Below are 19,137 nucleotides of genomic sequence, written 5' to 3'. Positions count from 1 at the left end.
ATGGCGGCGGCGGCAGCGGGCAGCCTGCGGCGGGCGGGCTGGCGGCTGTGGCGGGGCCGCGCGGGTGAGGGGGCGGGGGGCGCGGCGGGGGCGGGAGGGGGAGACGTGCTCGTGCTCGTGCCCGTGCCGTGCGCGCGGCGGGCGGGGCCGGGCGGGGCGGGGCGGGGGAAGGTGAGGTGAAGGGCAGAGGCGGGCCGCCGCTAGGGGGCGCCAGGGGGCCGCGGGGCCGCTCCCCGCACAGGCCCAGGCCCGGGCCGCGAAGGCGGGTCGAGGCCTTCCCGCCGGCGGTGGCTGCGGGCCCCGGGGGGGGCTGGAGGGGCACAGCCTGGCCCACGAGGGTCTGTTTGGGGAGCGCAGTGCCTGGGTGAAGGAGGCTGTGCAGGGCCTGGTGTGAGGAGAGACCCCCCTCAGCGGCCCTGGCGCCCGGCCAGGCCCTCAGACCCCTCTGGTCCTCAATCTGCCCCACGCAGCGTGTGAGGGAACCGGAGGGGGTTTGGGGTTGGGGGGGCTGTGTTCGGTGGTGGGGTTTTTTTTAAAGCGTGGGCTAAGCTTATTAAAAAAACTCAAAACCTCACCGTAGTTAAATTAAAAATTCTCACAGAGTAGCCGTAATTGAAAGCTGAGTTGCCTTTGAGTCATCTGAGAAAGAGACATCGTGATCAGCATGTTGTATCCGTTAAGACTGCTTGCAGAGTATTACTTGCCTCTTGCCCTGAGCTCAGGGGTCGGCGCTTCCCTCCAACTCCTCTCCTTCATCAGGGACTGAAAAGGAGAGAGGGTGTGCTGCAGGGCACTGAGTGCATCTTTGTGTACCTGGCTTCCAGTGCAAGATTGGGAAACTCCTTTCTATTTGCAAAACGTGCCATCTGCGTGGTTCTTCTCCTCACAAAACATTCTCACTTTATTTTCATCGAGTAAATGTGAGCTTGGCTCAGAGGGGGGCTTTCCAGAAGAGGCTGTCCTTACAAATTTCTGTTCTTTTCGGCTGTATTTACCACAACTCTCTTCTTCACCTTCATTTTCTGTGCTGCTGCTTGTTGGAAGGAGACATCTGACTCTCTTGGTTTCCCTTTTAGTGGTCAGGTGCCAGCTCTGCCCACCACAGCGTCCTCTCCAGGCCTCGGCCGTGCTGAGGAGAGTCTCCGATGAGCAGAAGAAGGAACCATTGGCATCTTCCTCTCAGCAACAGTTCGATTCACATCCAACCGATCACCAGCCTGAACAGGAACCTCAGGGCCCTCGCCCCAGGTAACTCACTAGCTAGTTCTAGCGCTGTCCTGCCAACAGCGGGATCAGGAAGGCTTTGCTTTCCTGAAACTAGCATCTGAAGCTCGGAGACAATGAGATCCCGAGTTAACGGAGCCTCAGACTAGAGCAGCTGGTTTGCTGTGACAGTGCAAATACCACTGTCTGCTGTGGAGAAAGGAGGGGACTTGCTTTCAAGAGGGAACCTCTCTGGTCTGCAAAGTGCAAGCCTTCGCTTCCGGATTTTTCTGTAAATCTACACAAAATATGGACACTATGTTGTCCATATGTCTATAACTATAAAGCCCCCATTGGAAAAGCTTGTAGTTTAGCTTTTATTTAAAGGAGGGGGAATCTGAGACTGATTGGTCTCCAGATAGGCACCTAGATTGAGCCCTCCCTTATTTTTCTCTTCTCCTCTCATGGCAAAGGTTTGTTAAGAATCCTTTTTCTGGAAAGGGAAGGATTTTACAGGAGGAGGTGAGATTTGTACAAAGTAAGCAGATCTCAAAGCGTGCCTCCACATAGCAGTGGCAGTGAGGGAGCGGCAGAGTCCAGGTTGCTGATGTTTGATGGTGACGTTCCCCTCACTGTAACAATACCTTCTCATAGTTACACTGGCCAGGGCGGCCAGGAGTCTGAGGACTATGAGAGCGAGGAGCAGCTGCAGCATCGAATCCTCACAGCAGCGCTGGAGTTTGTGCCTGAACATGGCTGGACTGCAGAAGCCATTGCAGAGGGAGCCAAGGTATGTGGGGAGAGAAGCAAAGAACCAGTTGAAAACTGGATGGAGCTGAATTCCAAAGACAGCCAGGCCTGCATGCTTCCCCCACATACTCTTGGGCGATGCACCCTAGTCAGCAGATGGTACCGGGCAGGAATGCGTCCCGGCTACTCCAGGATAACCCTGTCGGAGTTAAACTAAGGCACGATGTAGAGTAGTGATCTAAAGAGAGAAAAACACGTACAGCAAGAGCTTTTTAATGCAGTGTTGCTTTGTTTAAATTCATAGAACTTTGTTCACAAAATACATACAATGTATTTTCTGGCTGGATTCTGCTTAGCAATGTATGACCCAGTCTGTGCTTCTTCCTTCTTCCCTGCAGACCCTGGGTCTCTCTGTTGCTGCCGCAGGGATGTTTCACAGTGATGGCAGTGAACTGATCCTGCACTTTGTGTCTCAGTGCAACACCAAGCTGTCTGAGCTGCTGGAGCAGGAACAAAAACTAGTGCAGCTGGGCGAAGCAGAGTGAGTATTGGGTATGAAAAGACATCTTCCTTGGCAGACTTTGGGGACTGGATAGACAGAGAGGCCACCTGGGACACAAATACTTTAAGTAAAAAAAAGTAATTTATCCAAATAAAACCACCTTGCCAGACACAGGGTTGGACCAGAGGCATGAAGGATACATAATTCTTTGCATATCTATTGCTGAGGCAGGCAAGAGATCGATCTTTCACATTCACAATTGAGTTTAACTTGGATGTTCTTCATATTTGTATTTTGGTTTCCTCACCCAGGAAGAAGCCTACAGATCAATTCCTAAGAGATGCTGTGGAAGCCAGACTGAGGATGCTGATTCCATACATTGAGAAATGGCCCCAGGTATAAAAAGAATATCAAGATTGTATCTTTTTGTGTGTGTATTTTAAACACTCTGCGGCCTTCTACGTAGTCTCTCCACCAGAGTAGTTCAAGGTTGTAAATGAAACCCTCGCTGGTTTCAGATGATTCATACCCTTCAAGAGGAGAGCACCCTTGGAGGAGGCAGTTAAAGGTGTCCTTAGAACAACTATTTCTTGCAGTTCTGGAAAGGCAAACCTCCATCATTCCCTCCACCCATCTGGGATCCCCAGGGGATAACCTGTGTCTCCGCTCAGTCCTCTTTGCAGTGTCACTGTAAGTCACGCTCCTTGCAGCATTTTTCCGGTTGCACTGGTATCGTCTGATGCCTGGAAATGCAGAAGTACTGCTTTGTTGCAAGAAACTGCCTGCCTAGTGTGCGAACAACAAACCCTTGGCAACCTGAGGATCGATCTGTGAACTGAGAGGGCTCTGTGCTTTGAACTTCAGATTTAAGTCTCAAGCCTTTCTTCCAGGGTGAGAAGGGAATTGAATTGTGGCCTCAGTAACAAGCAAAGAGTTCCCAACCTTGGGCTGCAGAGATTGCTGCAAAGTCAGCCTCTGTTGTCCAGAATCACTGCTGGCCTCTGGGCAGCTGAATCCAGTGTTCCTTGCAGAGAGGGAAGACAGGATTCATGTTTTTGTTCCAGATTAGCATAACTTGCCATGTGAAGGATGTGGGTGGTTTGTGACTCTTCTGGCATTGTGTTATTAAGTTCAAAGGCTGCAGGATCCCCGTAGGGCCATTATGGCTGGCTGTTCTGCCCTCGGTAGCTGCTTTGAGTTCAAAGTCAAATTCAGAGAAACGAGAAGATTTGACTCCCTGCCCATAGGGGCACAGCACAAGCGTGAGTCAGCTCAGCCTCTGCTGTGTTTCTGTGCCTGGAGAGGCAGCTTGGGAGAGACAACACAGTGGCGTTTGAGCTCAGTGGGGAGCTTTGGGGTCCGGTACAGGCCGAGGCCTGAGCTTGGCTGCCACGCTGTACATTCCCCGCAAATCCTGCCGCTTGAAACGACCAGTGCTCACAGAAAAGATCTGGGGGGACTTGTCACTGGGAGCTGGAGGGAAGTCAAGAGCAACAGGGAAAAGATAACAGAGCAGAGCATTGTTGGTCTGCTTTAATGCTATGTCCTTCTCTCTCCGACCCTCCCATTTATCTGTGTGTTTCCTTCGCAGGCTCTGAGCATCCTGCTGCTCCCGCATAACATCCCATCCAGCCTCAACCTCCTCACCAGCATGATCGATGATATATGGCACTATGCTGGAGACCAGTCCACAGACGTAAGTCTTTGTGCTTCGCAGACGGGCTGGTTCTGCCCCTCGGCGCTGCAGCAAAGTGATGGGTTGAAGTAGGCAGGCCACATATCTCTTGAAATGATCCGTTTGTTGAATGAGGAAGACATTTTCAGAAGCACCCAAGGGTCCTTATAAGCCAGACTAATTTCCAAAGAGACTTAGGAGCCAATGGGACTAAATGCAAATTACTGCCAATGCAATTAGTGCAAATTAAAAGGACCTATTTTCCTAGACTCTTTTAAGCGCTCTTTTTTTTTTTTTGAAGAGACAGACAAAACTGTTGAGATTTTGAGACTAAGAAGTTGATGCAGTATTCAGAGAGCGAGCACCATCTCTGTCGAAGCAGCTGTCTCTTCCACCAGCAGTGGCATTTACAGATTTGACTTGAAAACCTTTAAAGAACCTACCTCAAAATACCAGTAGCTTATTAAAGCTTTCATCTTTCTGGCAGGAAATAAAAGAAAATTATAACCTTAATTAAAGCAATTAATAAACTACTTTAATTAATATAGATATATGGAGAGATGGGAAAAGCTAAATGAACCATTTTAACAAGCTACTTTAATAAGCTTCTTTTATCTGAGTATAAAAGAGAAGCTACTGCAGTGAAAAAGAAGTAAGATGACAGAAAAATTAAAGGAATAAACCAGAAGAGAACTGAACAACTGTGATTGCATCAGGAACTGCAAGTCCCTGACGGTTTATGAAAGTCAAATCAACACGTCGGAGTCAGTGTCTGCACTGAGCTGTTCCTAAAGTCTCCTCACCGACGCAGAGTGTAGGCGAGGTTCTGAACTTTGTCTTTTGTTTACACCTTCTGACAGGTTACAAGAGTTTTCTTGGGGAGCTGTGATGTTGAGCCCCCTCCATCTTTCCCAGTAAAGGGGTTTAAATGTCACTCGTAGTGGAGCCCTCTTCACGGCGCCAGGAGCTAGGTAGAGTATGCCTGTGCCTCAGTGGACAGCCTTCAGGTGTTTTTTTCAGAGCAGGAGGAGAATCAGTAAAAACAGTTTGGTCTCAGGCACCTGAGAGATCCAGCTGCAAGTGGCAACATCCCTCATGTTTCTCCCCTCATCAAAGCTTGCAGGTCAAGGTGCAGACAGTAGAGATTTCGAGCCAACTTGTTTTCAAAATCAAGGGCAGTGTTTTCATTTCTCTGTTGCTTTGTAATTGTGAATGGAACAACCAGAATTTTTTCCAGGTACCCAAATAATTTAAGCACTACAACAGCAGCAAATGAAGGTGAAGACTTGCTTTTAAAAATGTTTATATATTTCATCTGCCAGTGGTGCAAGTGCAACTGGAAACACTGAAGAGTTTGAGTTATTTGTGCATCTTTGCATTGTCTAACCTATTGTTGTAAAGCATCCCACAGCATTGCTGCCAGCCCGTACTGATGCATTTAGTGATTCAGCAGGCAGTACTGGTATTTCAATGACAGGATTTGGGAAAGGTGTATCTCTGCGTGCCGTCTCGCACAGTTCTGTCCTCTGGTTGTTCCCGTTCTTCATGCTTGTATCTGGTGCGAACTGGTGCGAACTGCTGCTCAAGTTCAGTACTAAATATAGTCGTTTCTCATCTAATCGGATCTAGAATCAGAGCTTTGCATTGCCTGCTAGCAGTCTGTAAAGCAAAGATGAACTCTTGCACCATGCACGCAGGCTAGCTGGGCAAGGGAGAATTCCTTGCTGTCTGCTGCAGGTGCCTGCTTGCAACCAGAAGCGGGTGGTGGGGATTTTGTTTGGCAGTTTTAGACGCCGTACTTGTGACCTCGCTCTGGTGCCACGGGAGCAGCTGTGCTGTCAGATGTCGGTGTTGGCTGGCGGCCCACTGCATCACAGAGACGAGTTATACAGCTTAAGTGGGGAAGGAATGTGCTGTCGGTGTGCTATTTTCCTTTGCCGTTCTCCAGTCTGCTTTCGTGAGCTGCATTCTTGAGCTGCATTCAGGTCACACCTTTCTCTCTCTCTCTCTCATTTCATGCCCTTGCAGTTTAACTGGTACACTCGTCGGGCTGTGCTCACTGGCATCTACAACACCACCGAACTGGTGATGATGCAGGATTCATCCCCAGACTTCGAGGACACTTGGCGCTTCCTGGAAAACAGAGTAGCTGATGCCATGAACATGGGCAATACAGCTAATCAGGTAACGCTACGGGCAAGGTACGCACGCAAGCGTCCCCCTTTTCCCCAGATACGTATGCAGGCAGAGCTGGCTTTTCAATCATGCAGACCACACGTCTGCGGAAAGACCACCGTGTACTGGCGGGTGGTTGCATAAATGCTGTCGGTTCAACATCAATAAATGCTTATGTATTTCCTAGTAAAATGACATGTAGGCGCCCTCTTTGCCAGACTGGCACGATAGTTAGGAGACATCTATTCCCAGGAAATCTCTTCCATGTTTCTTATCTCTGGCTGTCATTTGTCTGCAGCGCTTGGCTTCCATCAGCACCTTGCTATAGCAAATACATGTCCGTTGTGCATTACATCTCTGTGTTTGGGTGGCCAACAGTGTAGCCGCAGAAGAAAGCAAAAGGTCATGTTCTCCTTGTGTCTCCTAGGTACAGTCAACCGGAGAAGCAGTTGTCCAGGGCCTGATGGGAGCTGCAGTTACTGTAAGTAATGCTGAAACCAGCAGGGCTGTGAGGGCAGAATTGTTTCTGTTCCCTTCCATGCTGAGTGTCAGCATGTTTTTCCTCCCAAATTTAGAGGACAGCATGAAAAAGAATCATCTTTCATAATTTAACTACATGTAAGGATGGTTTTCTGGCTAGTTTGGGGTTAGTTCACTGTTCTGCGGTGAAAGAACTTGTAACAGAGCGTAAAATATTAAGTCTGAAGCTGCAGGGTGAGCTTTAGGGATGAGAGCCAGGCAATCAGAATAAATAACAACAGTTGTCTGTCGCCGCTCACGAGATCTCTTCCTCTGCCAGTCCCTGCGCTGGAGATCTTGATGGAAGGACTGTGCCCCCATGGACACGCGGGAGGTGGCGCCTGTCCCTGTGCCACAGTGGGATGACTTCCTCAAGCTCTTTCAGTTGCCTGCAGTGCCCTTCCAAGAACTCATTCACTTCTTGGTAGCATCCTGGACTGCTCTGTGTCCATGCAGGGGGAGCTGCACGTCCTCTGGGATAGGAAATAGTCCTTTGTGTACCCAGGAATGATTTTTGAAGGGCTTCAGGGCCTCCCTGTGATTCTATTTTTGGACAACTCCCATTGTATTCAGCAGCAAAGTGATTTCCTTCTTACCAGAAATACATTTTCCTTGTGCTTACCAGTACAGGACAAACAGGCTGGAACATAAATTAGAAATCATTTTTACTGTATGAAGCAGTTCTCAAGAGTTTTTGCCACCTCCTTCCCCCTGCAGTTACGGTGGAATCGTTTCGTATCTTTAGCATTCCTCAGCCTCTCTCTGCTTTTGCACCTGCCAAAGGATCCTCCACCAGAGAAATCCCTGTGCTCTGTGCTCTTGTACGTCGGCACACTGCTCCCCTGCAGAATCCATCCCCGCAGCTTCGCTCCCAGATGTCTCCTGCTACCAGATCTTAGTCTGTCGGTGCAGCAGATCCGCTGTGCCGATAAATAGGAGGAACGAGGCTGCTTCTGAAAGGGGGTGGGTTGCAGCCAGCGGGTTTTAGGGCAAAATCATCCCAGTACATTAACTGTTAGGGGCAACCAGTCCGGACCTCCCATGTCATGGGGTGCTGTACAGGTGTGCTGAGCTCTCCAGGTCTCTGCAAAACGGACCAGCAAGCTGAACGCCTCAGCGGCTTCAGTTCACTCTCGGGGTCTGCGTGGCCGCAGAACTAAACCCAAGCTGAAACCTGCTGCCCTCGAGAGCAGGTTCAGGTCAGAGCGGCTGGATCTAGGGCGATCTTTCTCCACCCCGTTTGCGTTCACCCCCGTCCTCTGCCCACAAATGGGGCCTTTCGCCCCCACCTCTGGGCTCCCGAGCACCCAGCCCTCCCCTCTCCCCTGGGGCAAGACTCGCTGCCCGGCAGCGCTGAGACCTCCGGGGCTGGGCTGGGCGAAGGCCCCCGAGCTCGGGCAGCGCGGCCTCCCCCGCCCGGGGCACCGGTGCTTGACCCCCTTCTCCCTCTGCCCCACAGATCAGGAACCTGGCGGGGCTCAACCAGCGCCGGTGAGGAGGGAGCCGCGGGCGCCGCCGACGGCGCGGGAGCCAGCACGGCCCGCGCCCGACCCTTCCCCGGCACCAATAAAGCCGCACCGTACGCTGACACGGACTCTTTTTGCGGGCGCACCGGCGGCGGAGCGGAGCGGGGCGGGGACGGACCGGGCGGGTCCTCCGGGAGGCGGGGGCCGCCAGGGGGCGGGGCCGGGCCGGGCGCGGGGCGGCCATGCCGTACGCCAACCAGCCCACGGTGCGCATCACCGAGCTGACGGACGAGAACGTCAAGTTCATCATCGAGAACACGGACCTGGCGTGAGCACCCGCCGCGGGGCCGGGCCGGGCGGGCCCGGGGACGGAGCAGGCCGCGGTCGGCCCCGGTGGCGGAGCTCGGGAGCGGCCCCCACAGGCCCTGCCTGCCCGCGGGGGTGCAGCCGGCGGGGGGAAGCGGGACGGGCCGCGGGGATCCCCCCCCTCGGGTCGCGGCCCCCCTGGAGCGGGCCCGGTGGGGGCCTCCGAGGCAAAGGCCGGGCCTCAGCCGCGGCCTCGGCCTCAGCCCGGGCCCGGCCCCCCTCACGCGTCTCTGCGGGCGGGCGGGTGCGTGGCGAAGCTCCGCGCTCCCTCATGCCTAAACGCGGGTGTTTCTCTCCCTCAGGGTGGCAAATTCCATTCGACGAGTGTTCATCGCAGAAGTCCCCATCATAGGTACCGCCTTGCGCTTCCTTGGGGCCACGGCCCCTTGGGCTGCTGTCCCCTTGCTCTCATCCCTTCCCCGCCATTTTCTCCTGCACCTCCGAGCTGCTGGCAGCTCACCTTACCCGGGTTTAGTCAGTACTATGTGTTACCAGATGCTGCCTCAGCTTCGCTGTAGTCTCCGTAACGTTTTCTGTGCCCTCGCAAACTGCTCGGATTTTCCCCCATAAATATTTCTCGGCTTGAGACTTTTTCCTCTCTGCAGCTATCGACTGGGTCCAGATAGATGCCAACTCCTCTGTGCTCCATGATGAATTCATTGCACACAGGCTGGGTGAGTGCTGGGCGTGGGGAAGAAGACGGAGACGTGCAGCGAGGCAGAGGTCGTGGGCGAAATCAGTCCAGAGATGCTGAAGCACCTTTGTCAGGAGGCTGCTGTTCCTCTGCCCGCTCGGCAGGAGGGCCGGTACTCCCGTGGTCTCATTCAGACATTCCCCCGATTTCCTTCTTCCCACAGGCCTCATCCCGCTCACCAGCGATGACATTGTGGATAAGATGCAATATTCCAGAGTGAGTCAAGCAAAATGTCGTGGGTGCTTATTTTGATGGTGGCGGGTGTCTGATCTGGTGGGAAGCGCTACTGATTTCTTGCTGGGAGAAATTTGGCATAAAGGTCTTGACCCGTGTCTGTCCCAGGACTGTACGTGTGACGAGTTCTGTCCGGAGTGCTCTGTGGAGTTCACCCTTGACGTCCGGTGCAATGAAGACCAGACTCGTCACGTCACATCCCGCGATCTCATCTCCAACAACCCCCGGGTCATACCGGTCAGTGCGATCCCTCTGCTTGTCAGCGAGTCCCCTCTCTATGTTCCCATTGTGGCGGGGGTGGCAAACACATGGGATGTGGACAAAATAAGGCCTTCGAGCATGTTTTACGTTGCCTAAAGCCCCACTTAAAACGTAGTGGGAGAGCAAAGCAGGAATATCTGCAGAAGCAGCAGTGTGTGCCAGCGCCCTCCTCTTCTTCGCTTTGTTGTCCTTCACTTGCTGTCTGACGGCGTGTCCAAGCAGTATGGCCTTGTTAAAGCCCCATCCTGCACCCCTAATCTCAAACTCTTGGGAGGCTTTAGCGTATCCCCTCTGTCTCGCCTCGAACACTCGGAGCCTGTGCGCTTGTGTCCTGCTGCCGTGTCACTGCCTTCTCCTGCCTGATTGCTGCCTGGGCTTGGGCAAGGTCAGCCTCTTCGAAGGCTTGGCAGCAACCCAGAGGCCTCTGGTTTTCTGGTTCTTGGCCCTCAGCGCAGCAAGGTGTGAGGAGCCCGGGCCAGGGCACTACTGCCAAACGGCTCTTGCCCATTTGCTTTGGGGAGAGTTGGCACAGCCAAAGCGGAACGGATGCAAAGGGCCTTAATGGAGAATGATTTCAAATGCTATTGAGGCCGCATCCGGATGTCACCGCAACCTGGGGGCTGCTTCTGGTAGCTGGTGACGGTGTCTGCCTGGTTAAAGCCTAGCTGTAGCCCGCTGTTTCTTGCTTGCTTCGGCTGAGGTGCTGTGAGTGCTGTGTGTCACCTGCCAGCGGTCATGGGAGTGACTTTGGGTCGCGTCGCAGAACCACGCAGCGGCACTGGGCTAGGCTGGAGCTTTCTCCGTCCTGGGGGGGAGAGCAGCTTGGGAGGCGAGCAGGCTGGTGGAGTGGGATATCGTGTACCTAGCTGCAGCTGCCTGAATTGTTCCGATTTCCGTTAAATAGGGTGGGCTGGATTTGTTGCCCGTGCTAGAATGGCTCTCTGCAGTATCTAATATTTGTAGGCAACTGCTATTTGATGTGGGGAAAAACGCTGATCTTGCCATTAATTCGCTTGCTTTTGTTCTTCTTCCGCAGGTAACATCTCGGAGCAGAGACAACGACCCCAATGACTATGTGGAGCAGGACGGTAAGCGGCGTTTCACTGGGAACAGGAGCTGGAGGAGGAAATTAATTTTCTTTCAGGCTTTTTGAACTCATTCTTCCTTTACTAGCTGTGTAACTGTAAGGCAACTGTAAAGCTGGCAGTCATGAGACACCAGCACCACTGCATCAGTGGGGTTAGCATTTAGTCTTAATGCCACTTAAAGGTTATCCCTAGAACTAAAGTCCTGTGTCAGAGGGTGCTTCTTTCTCCTTGTGAGAGCTTAGAGACAGCAAAGATGCAAAATGCTGTGCTGTCCGCTGTTGCCTGGGGGCCTGAGCTGTGCCTCTGGGCATATGTGTAACTCCTTTTTACTTAGCAAGGTGTTTCCCAGCTTCTCTGGGGACACAGATGAGCCCCTCTAAGAATCCAAGCCAGCCCTGGCTTCTGGTGACGTCTTCCTGGGCACTAAAAATTCCCGCCTTTGTCCTAGTGTGATCTGCACACTCATTTCTCCTCTGCAGCCTTCTCAAATGGGCGCATGCTTTTCCGCAGACATCCTCATTGTGAAGCTGCGGAAGGGCCAGGAGCTGAGACTGCGAGCCTATGCCAAGAAGGGCTTTGGCAAGGAGCACGCCAAGTGGAACCCCACAGCAGGCGTAGCGTTCGAGTACGACCCGGACAACGCGCTGAGGCACACCGTGTACCCCAAACCGGAAGAGTGGTATGTCCTAATGCCTGTCTGGAGGGACTGGAAAAGATTTTCTAGCAGGCATCTACATTTCAGTCCTGAAGATAATTTGGGTCAGTGAGTGATCGCGAGCGTGCTTGTCATTTCCCCTTGCACAGACTCTGCTCCTATGTTAGGGTACCAAAGCCAGTCACTTGGTTGCAGCTGTGTGCAAGGTGGACTGGTTTGTGGCCACCTCTCATCCTCTTCTCACGTACTGTCACTGCAGTTTTACCTCGCTTTCATGTCCTTTACCACGACTCGTTCCTGTTTCTTCTTCCCTGCACGAGTGGTACGTAGGTCAGGGTGAGGTCTGAGGAAGGAATAGATCCATGCAAGGTTGGAGGAGGTTGCTATGAGAGCAAAGAGCGGAAGGTTAGGTTGCAAGGCTGATTTTGCAGCCCTGTTTGAGGAAGCCCTGTGTGTGGCTCTGATTTCACCCGTACATCTCCTTCCTCCTGGAGCGTGAGCTCTGGCGGCAGGGTTTTCCTCTCTGGCCCTTTCCTCTGCTCTGACATACCATTCTGCACTGGTAGCACGCTGCGTCTCATCTAAAAGTGACATGATTTTGCTTTTGGAAAGCTGCTGCCCTGCTTTGGCCAGGGCAAGGACTTCACCTAGCAGCACTATTCTATGAGTAGATACCTGAGCTGCTCCTGGCTTTGCATCCCAGTGACTTTGCATCCCAGTAGACATCCTGTCATCGAGCACGCTGGAGCCAGCAGCAGAGCAAGGAACCAGGTGCTTTAGCCAAGGCAAGCTGAGACTAGGGGGGTGGTGGATATGCTGCCGTAACAGCAGGGCAGCAGCCAGAGCTGCGCTGAACGTTGGGAAGACCTCGGTACGGGAGCAGGATTTGGTGCAGGGACCGCAGAAGCCAGGGCTGAGCAAGCGGGAACAAAAGCCTGAGCAGAGCTGCAGCTGGAGAGGAGGCTGAGCGGCAGAAGGGGCTCAGCGGGTTTTCCTCCTGGCGCCGCCAGGCCCCGTGCTGCCAAATTTGACTCTGTAAAATGGCTGCAAGCACTAGCAGGCAGGTAGTGGGCTGTTGTACCTCCACACTGTCCGCTTCAAGCCTGGGCGCTCGGACGTATCGTGGAGCGTGGCCTTACGCTGTCCCTTGCTAAGCTAGCTATCAGTAAACGAGCTTCCCAGAGGTGCGGTTAGCCAAGATTTCACACCTCAGCCGGACTGCCAGGGGCTTTCTGCTCAGGAGCTGTCACGGAGATCCTGTGCGGCTAGGTTTGCACTCAGGAGACTTGAGAAGCCTTTTGTTGCCGAGGGTGGAGATGCAGGTGAATCCATTACATGCATGAAATGGGCTGGGATCTGCCCGCAGCCATCCCAGCCCTGTTTTACAGATGGAAGGAGCGAACCCCACTTGGCTTTGATGGGCTCTGTAGGGTGCGTTCGTGGGTCTGGTTCAGTCAGTCTGGGTGAGAACAGGACGTGCCAGGCGTTCGGCTCCTTTAGCGCTTCGTCAGGGCGGTGCTCTGGGATCTGCAGTAGGAACCAGGCTGGCTGGTAGTGCTGGAAAACTGGAAATGGGCATTTTCCTTAGCGTTGATGATCTGTACATGTGGACTGAAGCTGGACTTTGGGAACTGCCAGCTACAGACCAGGCTGTCGAGGGGGAAAGTCCATGAGAGGCCGGTTGTGGTGAGGTGGTGCAGAGCTGAGGAGGATGCTGCTCGGCAGTTTTGTGGTCAGGAGCACGTCACAAGAATTGATGTGCTGGCCTGTCCTTTGTCACTGGCAGTTTTGAGGGTGGAAGTGGATAGTCTTGAAGTTTCCAAATGTTTTGTGGCGGGTCAGTTGCCCCAAAGTTCAGTTGATTGTCTGGATGATAGATTGGATGCTTGAGAAGCAAGAATGTCTCTGTGATGTGGAATTTCAAATCAGGATTTGAAATAATTTTGAGTTTTGTTTTGGTGCCGTAAAAATTCTTTGGTTTAATATCTGTAATGCTAGATACTAAGTCTTTGACACTGATGAAGTGACAGGCAGGTTTTGAAATACTGCTTTGAGCTGGACAGACAGACGCCAGGCAGGCTGAACTCTTTTTCGACAGGGAATGTCACAGTGTGAATTTTGGAGAGTTTGGGCTTCTGGAGATGTCGGTGTCACAGAGAACAGCCCCAGCCGCGTGGCTGAGCCCTTGTACCTCGGCAATGAGGCGCTTCCCTGTCTGGGTGGCCCAAGGCAGCTGCTGATGGGGATTTTTTAGTTCAGTGGCAGAGTTGGCTGCATCTTCAGGAACCCGGTGTGTTATACAACAGGCTGGGTACCTGGAAACAGTTTTTGAGAAGTTCTTGACGAAATGTAAGTAAAAGTTGGAAAAATCCCAAAGGGAGATTGACATTGGAGCTGACTGTTCTCTGATTATATGTCTTGTCTTTCCAAGTTCATCTGATTGCCCGTGAAGACAATACAGAGACAAAGGCCTCTGCTCTCCAAGGCTAGCTATTATTTTTGGTCTGGTTTTTCATGCTAGTTGCTTTTTGAGGCTGTTGGCAGAGCGCTGGCACGCAGCTGGACTCTCAAAGCAGCTGTCGTGGTGGTGGAAACCTCTGCCCTGTTTTCGGTCCTGGGTGGTTCTGCAAGTAACGTGAAGACCCAGCTCCATTAACACTTTATCTCTCTCAGTGGTTTGTTACAGACAGGATTTATTTGGGAAGTGCAGTTTTATTAAGGCAGCTGATGATAGGCTGCGAGGATCAGTCTTTGTTGACATCGCTGGGGCAGAGGAAGGCTAACGGGAGACCTTGGTGGGCACGGGATTTTCTGTACTGGCTTCTCGGACACCTCAAGGCTTTGGGTTTTCTTACATGGATTAAGTGCTTACAAACAGTCTCTCCAGTAAGATACTCTATAAGCCAAGGGATGCAACGGGTGGAAAGATGTGTTGGCCTAGCTGATGCACGGGTATTGCAGTGATTTTGGTAGCGATGTGTGTAGAGGAGTGGAGGTGCAGGACATCAGGACGGGGCTCACTAATGCAGCTGGTGTCTGAAGTACAAGAGATTTTTTTTCCTGCTGGGCACAAGCTGACCGGGCCTTCCCATCTCAGCCATGCTGCACAGACAGTGCTGGAGTGCTCCGGTCTTTTCCTGGCCCAGTTAAAAGTAGGAAAAAAGATAACATAAGGTCCATTGCTCCATAAATAGCATCCAGGCTCCATAAACACAGTTCTTTCAAGCATCGTCACCCCTTCACTGTAAGCACCTGCCAGATAGTGCCAGTGTAGGTGGATGGAGCCACAGTACCCCGCACAGGGCTCGCTGAATTTGGGCAGAGCGGGGCTGATCCTCTTCCTCCAGTGCTGCTGGGTGACTGTGTGGCATGAACGAGGAGCTAGAAAGGGCAACATGGGACTGATCTTTTTTTTCTGTGACTTGATGTTTCATGACGGCTCCTTCGCCTGCTGGACATCAGCCCCAGTGCTCGCTTTCTGGGGCCAAACAGTGTGACTGTGGGGCCAGGCTAGAGCGTGGGCTCCGTGCTGACCTTCCCTGCTCTTTGATTCCAGGCCCAAGAGTGAGTACTCGGAGATCGACGAGGAGGATGCTCAGGCTCCCTACGACCCCAACGGGAAGCCAGAGAGGTAGGAAGCTGAATGTGCTGCCGCAGCTGGAAGATGGGGGGACTGGCTGGGTGCATCTCTTGGCTTTCGTTAATACAAGAATATCTGCTCTGCATTGAAGTTTGCCAGCCCAGGAAGCTGGTGTTCCCTGAAAAGCAGGGCAGAAGTTGGGGTTAACTGGTGATATGCCCAGGCCTGGCAGGTTTTCCCCTCTGGGAGATACTAGACGGCTCTCTTGAGTTTATGTTATCAAGTAGGACAGTGCAGTGCTTGGTGAAGCATGAGGCCTGCGGGGGAAAACGGCTTAGGATATTGATTCACCCGTGTGGGTCTCTCATGCTCTGCTTGCTGGTGGTACCCCCTCTCCCGGGTTATTTGCACTGCAGAAGTGCCTGCAGCCGGTCTAACTCCCTGGTGCGGGGCTCTGTGCTGGCTCACAGGTCACAGTGCTGAATGGGGAAAATCTCAGAAGTGCTCTTGCAGCCTGTGGAGTCACGAGTGTTGGTGTGACGGCTGTAGAGGGGCAGCGCTGGCCGTTGCCCACTTGGGAGGTGAATGATGCTGATGGTTGGGATTCCCTGCAGATCACCTGTGGTGGGTCAGGACGGGCTGGAACTGCTCTGCGGGTGCTCTCTGGTTTTGCACCTCCTTGCAGGGCAGATGGTGACTTATCCCCCTGACTTGTAACCTCAGGTTTTATTACAACGTGGAGTCCTGCGGTTCTCTGCGCCCGGAGACCATCGTTCTGTCCGCGCTGTCTGGCCTGAAGAAGAAACTGAGCGATCTCCAGACCCAGCTGAGCCATGAGATTCAGAGTGACGTCCTCACTATAAACTGAGGTGGCCCCTTGCACGAGAGTGCTCAGGCATGAGTGATGCAGAAGGTTCCAGCGCTCTGGACCGAGGCTTTTGCCTCCCCATCTCTCTCTGCCTTTCCCAGCCCAGCTCTGCTGGCCAGTGACACCTCTTCCTTGGCCCCCCTTCCCAGGGAAAGCCATCGTGATGCGTAGGGTGAAGCAGGAAGGGAATCAGTGAGCATCTTTGCTGGGACAGGCTTTCTCTCTAAGTGATCCCAGAGTTTGAGGCCAGAGTTTTGGATTCTGGCCACGTAGCGTTTGGGATCGGGAAGCACGTTACACAACCCTACCTTATTTGCATGTCCGTTCCTTACTGTGCTGAATAAAGCCTTACCCCCCCATGTGCTGTCATCCCTGAAAGCTCATCCGGAGCTGCAGGAGGAGATGTCACATCATTTACTTCTCTCCAATAGATGTTAACTTAATGAGATCTGCCTTGGATGGAGCATTGCTCTCTACTGCTGATTGCTGCTCTTGACATTGTCTCCTAAGGAGACCAGAACCCCCTCCAGCAGGTAGCCCGTCATTTACCGATCCAGCGCTACATATAAAGCAGATGTTTGAAGCTGGGCTGGTAAGCGAGATGCTGCAGAAGGCAGTGCTGCAGGGGAGCCCAGATGGGCCAGGCAGGCTTAGCTGTATTTAAAAACTGCTTTGGAGGAGATTCTACCCAATGCGCTATATAATCTTTACGTTAGGAGCTGGGATGGCAGGGAGTCTGTCGTTAATAAACCCCGGCTGACAGCTTCCGGTGTGCCCGCAGCCCCAGGGTGGGTTGTGTGCTGGGCTGGAGCGAGGCGCAGGTCCCAAACCATGACCGCCGTGGCAGCGGCTGAAGGACTTCAGCAATTGCCCAGGTCTCCTTTTCTCCTCCCCTCTGTTAGCGCCCAGCAGCATTTGGGATGAGCTTCCTGGAGAGATCTGCCTCTTCCTTACCGTGGCGGCTGGGAGGGAGGGGAAGGCGTGTGTGCCACTTCACTCATCCCTGCGTGGATGTGGTACATGGGAACATCGTGGGGAGCAGGGACAGGGGCTCGCACTGAGCCGGAGAGAGCAGCCGGGGTCAGCGCTGCCTTCCCCTCCAGGGAAGAGCTGCTGCAGCCAGGCTACTGCTTCCACGTCCTTGCCGTGGCACAGCCGGCTGCGGCACCGCTTCCGCAAGAGCTATCCCCATCCCTGGAGGGAGCGCCATTGCAGCTGGCGTGGCTGTCTCACCTTGAGGCCAGCGCTCTGCCAGACGGTCATGGCATGGATAACCAAACTGGCACAACTCTGGAAGAGCTGGGAGATGGAGCAGCTTGAAACTTCTTCGCCTGGGGACTTGGAGCCACCACTGCCCTCACACGTCCCCGGAGCCGCGGGCAGCCAGAGGTGAGGGGGTGACAGTGGGGTGCTGGCATCCTGTTTCACTGGCAGTCGTTTGATGGAGGGTGGCAAGTCACTCCACCCTTCTCCCCTCCCCAGTGGTTTTAGGGCTTTGCTTTGCTTTAAATGTCCTGTCTGTGGCTGAAGGCAGAACAAAGCTTTGAGCCAAGCACGCTGCCAGCGTTAGGAAATCTCCCCCCATCAGCATTTTTCTCTCTGGCAGGCGCTACTCCCACTTGCACTTCCCGAGCGCCTTTGGATGGAACAGACAAACAGGAAGGGTGGATAAGGGTTGTTTATTCATTGAGCAACTCCTTAAAAAAAAAAAGAAAAACATTTTTGGTAATAAATGTTAAGTCTTTTCCAGATGAGGTGTGTAGTCAGGAAAAGAGAGCGGGTTACACCTCTCACCCGGGGAAGGACACGCTACCGGGTGGTGCTGGGGTGCCGATGAGCCCCTCTGCGCCCGGCCATGCTGCGGGGAGCCGGGAGCAGCCCTTCTCCCCTCCTGCTGCCCCCCCCAGCAGCTCCCCAGCCTCAGCCACAAGCTACACAAACCCAAGACACAGTATTTACAAACCACAGGTTCCCACATCACGACACTCCCCGTCCCCAAAGCACGGACCTGGAGCTTCAAGGGCGGAAATAAAACCACCGACCACCCAACCCCAACCAAAAGAAGACTCCAAAGAAACACCAAGGTTTGCACGGCAATAAAAAGATAGCCCTTCTAAAGGAGGTCAATAAATAGGAGAACTAGAAAAAATCAATTGCTTTTGAGTTCAGCACATGACGCCCAGCTCCCCTTGGGTGAGGGCCTTCACCGGCCCCACCAGCAGGCGAGGGGGGGAAGTGAGGACGATGGGAATGGGGGTGCGCGGAGAAACGTGGCTCTTCTCCCGTTGGCATGGGCTTCTCTGCCTGGGGACTTCTTATATCCACAAAGCTGCCCCTCGAGGGACAGATGCTACTGGCCAAAACTGGTCCCTGGGTTGCCCACCAGCAGATAAACCAGGGGCACGGCCGGGGGGAGTGGCTGCGGGTGGAGGAATGAGGGGTGCTGGGGTGGGGGCAGCCTGGGGGGCTTGACTCTGCCCGGCCGTTCACCCCAGCCGACCCCCCTGGAAGGAAAACCAGTTTCTCCTGAGACGTCTCAATTCTACAGCGAGTGTTTAAATAGCTTTGAGAAGTGCAAAAAAATCAGCTCAGGGATGATGGGGGGAGCACCCCACTCTTCACGCGGGGTGGCAGGGGGAGATGCTGGGACCCCACACCATCAGCCCGGCACAGCCGCATCCTCCAGCGCTGCTCTGTCGCCGCGGCAGGGTGATGCTCCAGCCTTCCCCTGCCTCATCATCGCAGAAAACACACTGAATTTCTTGACACCCCCACCCCTTCTCTACCTCCCAGATGGAGCCCCAAGAGTCAAAAACCTCTGAGCACCTCTCTGCCCACGGGCTCTTCGGCAGCCACAAAGTTTGCATTCGTGTGAGAAGGAAAAAAATCTCTTATAATACGGATATTCAATATATATTGCAAGTCAGTCGAGGCTGAGCCAGCCGTCACCTCCACTAACGTCAAGCCAGGGCGCGAGCCAGCGCCTGCTCCCCCCGAGGTCTTGGCATGGAGGATGCCCCAACTCGGTCTCCCTGGGGACTCGGAGGGGCAGCTGCCTGCATCCTTGCTGCCCCTTGGGGAAGAAAAAGGGGACCCCCTGC

General features: G+C 53.5%; 2 protein-coding genes across 3 annotated transcripts; both read left to right on the top strand.

The window, feature by feature from the left end:
- COQ9 (coenzyme Q9) lies at positions 1-8,412 on the top strand. 2 transcript variants are annotated; one of them, XM_059824870.1, is made up of 9 exons: positions 1-64; positions 1,077-1,248; positions 1,858-1,993; positions 2,352-2,494; positions 2,767-2,851; positions 4,047-4,151; positions 6,159-6,314; positions 6,733-6,786; positions 8,284-8,412. In XM_059824870.1, the coding sequence occupies exons 1-9, from the start codon at positions 1-3 to the stop codon at positions 8,317-8,319; spliced, it is 951 nt and encodes a 316-aa protein (XP_059680853.1). In that variant the 3' UTR covers positions 8,320-8,412. The 2 variants fall into 2 exon arrangements, with proteins under 2 accessions (XP_059680853.1, XP_059680851.1); XM_059824868.1 differs by lacking the exon at positions 8,284-8,412 and having other exon boundaries at positions 6,733-7,055.
- A 120-nt stretch (positions 8,413-8,532) lies between these two features.
- POLR2C (RNA polymerase II subunit C) lies at positions 8,533-16,385 on the top strand. The gene is made up of 9 exons (XM_059824917.1): positions 8,533-8,618; positions 8,959-9,008; positions 9,262-9,330; positions 9,514-9,566; positions 9,693-9,821; positions 10,882-10,933; positions 11,444-11,612; positions 15,145-15,219; positions 15,892-16,385. The coding sequence occupies exons 1-9, from the start codon at positions 8,533-8,535 to the stop codon at positions 16,034-16,036; spliced, it is 828 nt and encodes a 275-aa protein (XP_059680900.1). The 3' UTR covers positions 16,037-16,385.
- Positions 16,386-19,137: the final 2,752 nt, after the last annotated feature.

This window comes from Gavia stellata, chromosome 15, assembly GCF_030936135.1.
Source record: "Gavia stellata isolate bGavSte3 chromosome 15, bGavSte3.hap2, whole genome shotgun sequence".
NCBI classification, from domain to species: Eukaryota; Metazoa; Chordata; class Aves; order Gaviiformes; family Gaviidae; genus Gavia; species Gavia stellata.
This window is presented reverse-complemented; position numbering and strand designations above follow the sequence as displayed.